This window comes from Styela clava, chromosome 9 (assembly GCF_964204865.1).
Source record: "Styela clava chromosome 9, kaStyClav1.hap1.2, whole genome shotgun sequence".
Taxonomy (NCBI): Eukaryota; Metazoa; Chordata; class Ascidiacea; order Stolidobranchia; family Styelidae; genus Styela; species Styela clava.
Genome location: NC_135258.1, coordinates 11,629,407 through 11,637,432, shown reverse-complemented (window position 1 = coordinate 11,637,432; position 8,026 = coordinate 11,629,407). Strand labels below are relative to the sequence as shown.

At 33.9% G+C, this 8,026-nt stretch overlaps 1 protein-coding gene and 1 long non-coding RNA gene across 2 annotated transcripts; one reads left to right on the top strand and one right to left on the bottom strand.

Annotated features, from left to right (window-relative positions):
- The first annotated feature begins 2,037 nt into the window (after positions 1-2,037).
- Positions 2,038-3,865, top strand: LOC144427203 (uncharacterized). The gene is made up of 3 exons (XR_013477815.1): positions 2,038-2,811; positions 3,116-3,156; positions 3,563-3,865. It is a non-coding gene; the product is annotated as an uncharacterized LOC144427203 (long non-coding RNA).
- A 947-nt stretch (positions 3,866-4,812) lies between these two features.
- On the bottom strand, positions 4,813-7,996 carry LOC120339174 (uncharacterized). Its single transcript, XM_039407254.2, has 6 exons — positions 7,855-7,996; positions 7,038-7,263; positions 6,724-6,888; positions 6,363-6,521; positions 5,660-5,827; positions 4,813-5,182 (listed from the first exon to the last, which is right to left on the bottom strand). The coding sequence occupies exons 2-6, from the start codon at positions 7,261-7,263 to the stop codon at positions 5,025-5,027; spliced, it is 876 nt and encodes a 291-aa protein (XP_039263188.2). The 5' UTR covers positions 7,855-7,996; the 3' UTR covers positions 4,813-5,024.
- Positions 7,997-8,026: the final 30 nt, after the last annotated feature.

Here is an 8,026-nt window from a genome sequence, read left to right as displayed (position 1 = left end):
AAATTTTCTGCTCTTCCGCATAAAGTTATTGATAGGAGTTAGTTGATACAAATACGAAATTTATTGCAGTGATGTGAATTGTAACGACTGGAGCTATCGGGTGGCGTGCTTTGAAAAATACTTACCATGGTTACTATCGGTGTCACTATTTTTTGCCTTTTGATCACTTTGAGGTGAGCTCGTTTTTACATTGTAATAAATTCATAACAATCTTTTAGTTACGATAAAGCATACTCGCCAACTTTGAAAGTTGTTTGAGATTACAAATTAAGAAAACTGATATATATTCTAAAACAAGTAAGCATGTAAACTGATGACCGTATGTAAAGCAGAACACTGCTCATGTTGGCAAATAAGGTTAAAAATGTATTCCAAATTTAATATCCGCATAACATGGGATTTACGTAGTATCAAATTCGAGTCGATATTTGATTAAGTCTAACGTTTTTCTTTTCCTGTACCATCTGTAGCCGAAATGACTTTTTTTCATAAATATTCAAAGAATATTTGACAGCACAATATCATATTAAACGTAACAAATGATTTCTTTTCAGTCCTGTCAGAAGCGCCCCACCAGGAGCTGCAGGCAATGGTGAGTGAGTGGTCGATTATAATAAGACACACAATACGATAGTATAATAGTTTAGGTAACCAAATCTTGTTATTCTAATTCTAGTGATGAACATTTTCGAAATGCCCGGACATATGAAAGGAGGCGTCCCATACCCATATGAAGATCCAGGAGCAGAAAGAGGTGGTGCGTCGGATGAAAATCCCGACTTACTTGAACTTCCAAGTAAGAAAGTTTATTAATTAACAGTCCATGCCCCATTGTTTTTGTGACCTTATTATTATTGAAGTTTACCATATAGTCAGTACACAGCATAATTTTAAATCGCATTCTTTGCATCATTGAGCACAATATTAAATTTTAGATATAGGACATTTACAAACTTTTTCAATCCAATTTATATACTACACGTTGTTTTTTAATTTCCATAGCGTATATTTTGTTCATACATCATCCTGAGACGTTGTTTATTAGTGAAACAATATATTTGAACATGCAAACATTTAATTAAGCCACTAACACCTGACCTTACATACAGGTTTGAAAGATAAAAATGAAAAGAGGAAATTTGGAAGTAAAGCCTGGAGATTTGCTTGAGATTCCCGCACTACGAGGCGTCAACGAACCAAGAGACATGGCGGGAGCTCCGAGAATTAAAGGTTAAAATCTCCGAAAAATACAGATAAAGACTTGTCGTTCGTTAAAAATTGACTCTTTCATTTCCACAATTGACAAATATAATCAATCTATAAAACATATCAGAAACTGTCGTCTACAACGCGTGGATATAAATAGAATAAAATGATAAATAACAAATGCAAATTATTTAAAAACCAATTGTTCCAAAATATTACCAAGTTGATGTCTTACGAGTTTGTATTTCGTCAATATCCATAGACCTATTTATACCAATGTATATACATATTATGTGATTGAATAAACGTGTGTAAATTTTCAAAATGTTGAAAAAAGAATAAAAATAAGATTTGGTATTATTGGATTGGAGTTTAGTTATAATGATCCGTTTGATAATAAATATTTACAGTAATGTGTCTAATTTATTAAGTTATAGTACTATCTGGATCGCAGCCGTGAAGCTCTCTCACATTTTGTTGGTCACTGGTAATTGTAACTCTGAAAATTCGTTTAAACCAATCTACCGGTTAACCACTGTCATCTTTACTTGTACATGCATGTCATTCAGAAAACTTAAACAGATTCAGATGTGCGATATTTTATTTTGAAGTGTTCACATTTGTTCAATAAATGGGATTTAAACGCTTTCCCGTGGAAATTGTAACAACTCATTCAAGGAATAATAATAGTCTCACAGAATGCCGCAGACTGACGAAGTGTAGCAGTACGACTTTACCGGAATACCGGTATGTGCTCGCCACTAATATAGTCTATTAATAATTAGTTTAAAAGATCCCGTCTGCTGCAAAGCCACATAAAACAGGTTCGAAGTTCACGATGCAAACAAATAGACTTTATTATACAGTGTAAAATCCACGCTTAAAGCAGATAAAATAAGAGCGACAAAATCGATGCTTACTCTAGGACAGCAAAGGAGAAATACTATAGAGGCCGACGCTGTGAACCAACAGCACAGTCCACATATGCAGTGGTGGTTGGAGTCGAGTAACTGGATCTAAATATCGGGCGAATTACGGCTCAGACTCCACACACCAATGCTTATGCAATACCTTGACAAGAAATATAAATAAAATAAAAAATAATAAAAAATAGGACAACCCAGTCCCGCCACACGAAGCTTATTCAAGAAGGCAAATCTAATCAATATTTCACAGACTTTGGCTTATAAAAGTTAAATTGGTCAAAGATCCTAAAACACCTGCTTGTCCAAATTGCGATTTTTTTGGTACAACAACACGTACAACACACTGCTTTTTATTTTTAAACGTTGTTTATTTTTAAACAAATCAGATGTCAATTAACGACAGATCTGCCGCAAAAAATGGATGATAAATTTTCAACATTTACCTTAAGTTGACTTAAACAGGATCTTTCAATTTATCACACTTGTCTGGGGAACGGAAATATTGTTTCCTCCGTAAAGATATTCAGAAGTAATAATCTGTTTATAATGAAGTTGTGAATTTCATTCCTGCCAGTGCATTTCTGGTGCACTTCGCTAACAAGGTAGTTGATAGATTTCATCAAGAATTCATCATGATTACTTTCATCGTCACAATGTTATGTGTGTTATCCAATTTGAGGTGAGTTCTTACTATGATATATATATATATATTGAATTTCGCAAAAGATACTAATTTTTTAAATAATTTAAATATAATTTAATATTTACTAACCGTTGAGAACGTTCTGAAACTTTGTACCGATTTAAAAAAATCGTTTACTCCAAAAATAGAGATTATTATAGGCATCATTATTATAGTCGAATAGTTGGTTTTTCTAACTCTAAACCGATTTTAGTGGAAATAATCAGCGATATATTAGAATTATTTGATTAGTGGCTTCTTGGTATCAACGCTAAATTAAATAACAAGATATTTGTTGCAGCCCATCCGCATCCAAGAGCATTTCACCCATTCCAGGCAGTGGTGAGTAAAATATCTAACGTGTTATTGTACACAATATGATACTGTAATTTTTCAAAATAAAGAAACTTTTATTTGAACCAAGCAATTGACATTTATGCAATTCCTGGACATTTGAGAGGAGGTGCCCTTTATGAAAATCCAGCAGTGGAAAGGGGCGGTGCATCGGACGAGAACCCCGCCTTTACTAAAACTCCCAAGTGAAAACATTTTCGTATACAACGCCTGACATTACCATTACATTTTTAATGTATTTCACACTGATGAACTGTTCAAAATCGTGAAAGCAATATGCAATTTCACCATTTTAATTGATGCAAATGGAATTCAAACTGAAAATTTTCATCAAATATATTCAAACATTTCATCCATTCAGTCTCTAAGCACTAACACTTAACCTTACATACAGGTTTAGAAGATAAAAGTGAAAAAATGTCATATTACGGATTACCACATTTCGAAGTAAAGCCTGAAGATGTGTTTGAGATTCCCGGAACATCACGAGGTTTTAACGAACAAAGAGACTTGGACGAAGCCCCGAGAATAATTAAACGTTAAAATACAAAAAATACAAATGAAGACTTGTCGGTGAAAAATTGACTCGTAGCATTTTATTTCCACGATTGACGAATATGATCAATTCATAAAATATATCAGAAACGGATGTCTACAATGTATTTGTGATTGAATAAACGTGTGTAAATTGGGTTAATTGTTGCAGATTTGAAATGAAACACTTTTGTATTTTTTTTTTTTTGAAATTTGAGATGATAGTCAGTAACAAAGAAGAGAATTTCAATATATCAATGTATTGATATCACAATATTTGTACGTTTTTTAAGTCAGATATTCGGTTATAGAGAGTAGCTTTATGACGTAGACTCATGTAATCTTAAAGAGACGAAGAAAAAGATAATGCAAACGGAAAAATTGTTCTTTTATGTAAAGTTATCGATAAAAATTAACTGTTGATGAAAACTGCGTGACGCCTCTACAAGACCTCTAATAATTGTGATATTAGATTTTTCACCATATGTTTATTGCATCAATATCAGAAATTGGTTGTTTTGAAAGGATTGGTCCCTACTTGGTCCACGGTGTTTTACTGTTGGTAAGATATTACGCCTTGACGCTAGGATAACTCAGTTTTCGGAGGTTGAAATAACACCTTCACGCATAACATTAAATATTAATTTATTACAGACGTTTCCATCATCTTTGAAGTCATGTGCATTTTCACTTCACCTGCTTCTTTTTGCATCAATGAGCATTTGCACCCACGAATATTTGCACCCATAGATTTACCACCCTCATACAGTTTACTCCTATAGCGCGTTTGCAAACATGTTTGTGATTCAAATAGAATTTAATTTGTTTATTTTATCTGTTTCCGTGGGTGCAAAATGCCAATAGCTTCAAAAGCCAGTTGGTGCAAAATTTCGTGGGTGCAAAGTTCATGCGCGAAAATGTACAACGTACAATCTGTGTGGGGGTGCTGAAATCGTGGGTGCAGTTTATCGTTGCAAATCATATGACTATTGATAAGACTCGAAACTAATTAAAACAAAAGATGCAAATGACGAAGTAAACGCCATAAAGCAATTTATATTAATTAAAATATACCTTTGTATATAACTCAACTCAAGCATCAAATTCTAACTATGTTATATATTTTATTAATAGTAAAATCACACACAAGTTATTATAATATATAACATTCCAATGCTAAGGTGTTATGGCACAGATTTTACAGCACTCTAGGTGGTTTGAACGTGATATATTTACATCAATCAAGTAAATTTCACCCAGATATAAAAATTTATAAAGTTACAATAATTAAACGCTGGACACGTAGAAAGCTATTAATAAGGTTATATGGTTGGATACACACAATACGGTATACCCGATTGGGTAGTGGGGCACCAAATACATCCTCTGTTCTCACATGACCACTTGGTGGCGTATGGCTGAGGATGACAATCAATTTTTGTGTTACAGTTGGCACAAGTTGTGCAACTAGCCGTTGTCACTAAAAAAAAAAAAATTTGTGAACATTGTGAAACGTGGAATTGGAAGTAAATAAGTAATCAGCTTTTGATCATTAGAACAAAACATCTTTAAAGAAAAAATTGAAATAAGGGTGTTAAAATTTGACAAGGCCCGCCGAGGCATTTCGAGTGGCCCGCGCTGAATTGTTAGATTTGAGTAAAAAAAATTGAGTAAAACTATTTTTCGAGTGATGTAGTTAGTATACAAAGTATAGTAAAGTAGTATACAGATGGCACCCCCATCTATGGTTGGGAAACAATAGTTTTATTGTTCTAATAATTGTGAAAGTTTGTTGTGAGAGTATTTTTTTTTTTTATTAACCTGTAGTCAGTATAGCAAAACTACATCATAACTACCATGTAAAGTGGCCCGCGCAATAATTAGTGAACCACATGTGACCCTTCGGCCAAATAGGTTGGCCGACCCTGAAGCAGACTCATACATGGAAATTTCTTACCTGTAGTTCCACCGTATACACACCAAGGCTCTCCAGATACCGAAGATTGGCACCACATACACCCACGAGACTCACACACTGTTTGCGTAGCGTCGGGCTCTGGATGACAGTCATATTTCATTGTACAAGTGCTGCATGTTTGACAGTTAGCTCTGTATTGAGCTGGAGCTAAATAGTAAAGTCAACAAGTATTGTTAAGGTAATGTTTCCGTTTGCAATATGTAGCCAATTACCTAGACATAAAGTTACTTATAATGCGTAGAAAGCTTGACTATTTTATTAAAACCTTTGCGGAATAGAGATAAATGGATAGCTCATGGACTTCAACCCAGATTTAACCCAATAATATCAGGAACATAGATCTGTATACAAAAACACTGGGTCGCAACAAAAATGCGTACTGTGCCAGAATAAAGTCTATGTGATTAAAAAAACTGCCGTAGTTCATTAACCAGGCTATTAAAAATAAAAAAATTCTATATATACTAAATGAATCTAAACCTGGGTGTGACTATCTGATAATCTCTTTTCTTGTTATTTGCGAATTTCTGAAATTCCCTTGATTTATATAATATATATGTTTCTTCTGTGCACGGTGTCTCTTTTCACCATGTTGAAAAATAATCTACTGATAACCAAGCTGGATTGGCGAGTATCACCTATCCCCCATAAAAGCTGCCATCATACTTTTTCAAATATATACCTGTTATGTTTCCACCGTACGTGCATTGTGGGGTTAAACTTGAGCACCAGAGACATCCTCTTGCCTTGCATTTTAATTCAGTCGGCGAAGATTCATCTGGGAGACAATTGACTGGATTGCATGAACTGCACGTCGGGCAACTTGCTCGATATGTTTCAGCTTGAAAATAATATCAATATTTTGTTTGGAACAAATCTAATCAGAAAAATAGGAAATTGCAGTAGGGGCATTGAGGCATCAGAAAAAATATTTGTACATATATATTCGAAGAAGAATATGATGTTAAGAACAAATGAGCAAGCAGATATTCAAAAATTGAAAATAAGAAAATGTCGAGAGGAATCTTTCAAGAGCTGCTTACTCAAATAGAGTCCGCCATATATGCACCAGGGTTCATTATTCCCTGCTTCTGGACACCATAAGCAACTTCTTGATTGACAAGCTTCGGCATTTGCACCTGGTTCGGGATGACAGTCTATTCGTTCTCTACAATCGCTACATGTGGGACAGACTGATCGCAAATTCACTGTAATAGAAAACAATTAAAAACTCTTGTTTAAAACAGTATCATAATGAAATCAAACTGTAACGCAACGAATTGGATGATGCATAACTCGGCTCACATTTTAGAACATGTTTGATTTCATGTTTTTGCTGTCAGAAAAAATAACTTACTTTGACTAATTAGGTCGGGTTCACTGTTGTGAAAGCACCAAGGAACGCCAGCAGTAGATGAAACACACCACTGACATCCTCTACATCTGCATCTTGCCTCTGTTGCTCCTGCTTCTGAATGACAATCTACTCGAGCAGATTCTGCGATTGTTGTTACACAGGATGTCGAACCAGATTGAGAACAGAAGGAGATCATCCCCAAGCAAAGTAACGTAACAGATTTCATCTTAAATAATATATTACATTGAAAGCATACGTAATACTATACAGGCGAATTAGGTTATTTTAAATCCCAATTTTCAATTCGAATAAGTTTAAAAAATCCAATCCAGTTGTGATTTTGATATTGAAAAAACACCGAACTCCAATTCCAGATATCTGTATAAATTGGAATCTTGGTTAGATTTGCTTTTATAAAAAATAATATTTCACTAAGCCAAGTCCAAGCCAAGTATAAAGAAAAATCAACTAAATTTAGATTATTCATGGATTGATTGTAGGCTCGCTAAGGTGCGCTTTGAATAAATTAAAAATATGATATTAAAGACATAGAAACCATTGAACAAATATATGCACGTTGATGCCTCTATTTGACAGCCAATTAAAAAAAACGCAATGAAAGTTTATTGTACATTATTGCAGACCGTTGGTTGCTAGTATTTTTATATTCGCGATTGAGAATGTCCAAGAATATTAATTTACGTAGTACATAGTATCTCCAAAGATATATCTATCAGGAATTAATCTGTTTTTGTAAAAGACATATGCAGAGTTTAAATATCCTATTCAAATAAAAAAATAGTAATATAAATCTTACCTTTCTTTTATATTGTTATATCAAAATCAGACCGCCAGTGCAACGAATATACAGTATCGTTCATATGCTATGGGTTTCGTTTTTTGGTTTGCGTTGTTATCTCAACAACGAAAAAGAAATTTTTTTTTAGCTTGGCCGCTGATAAATATCTTTTAAACAAAATCATTATTCA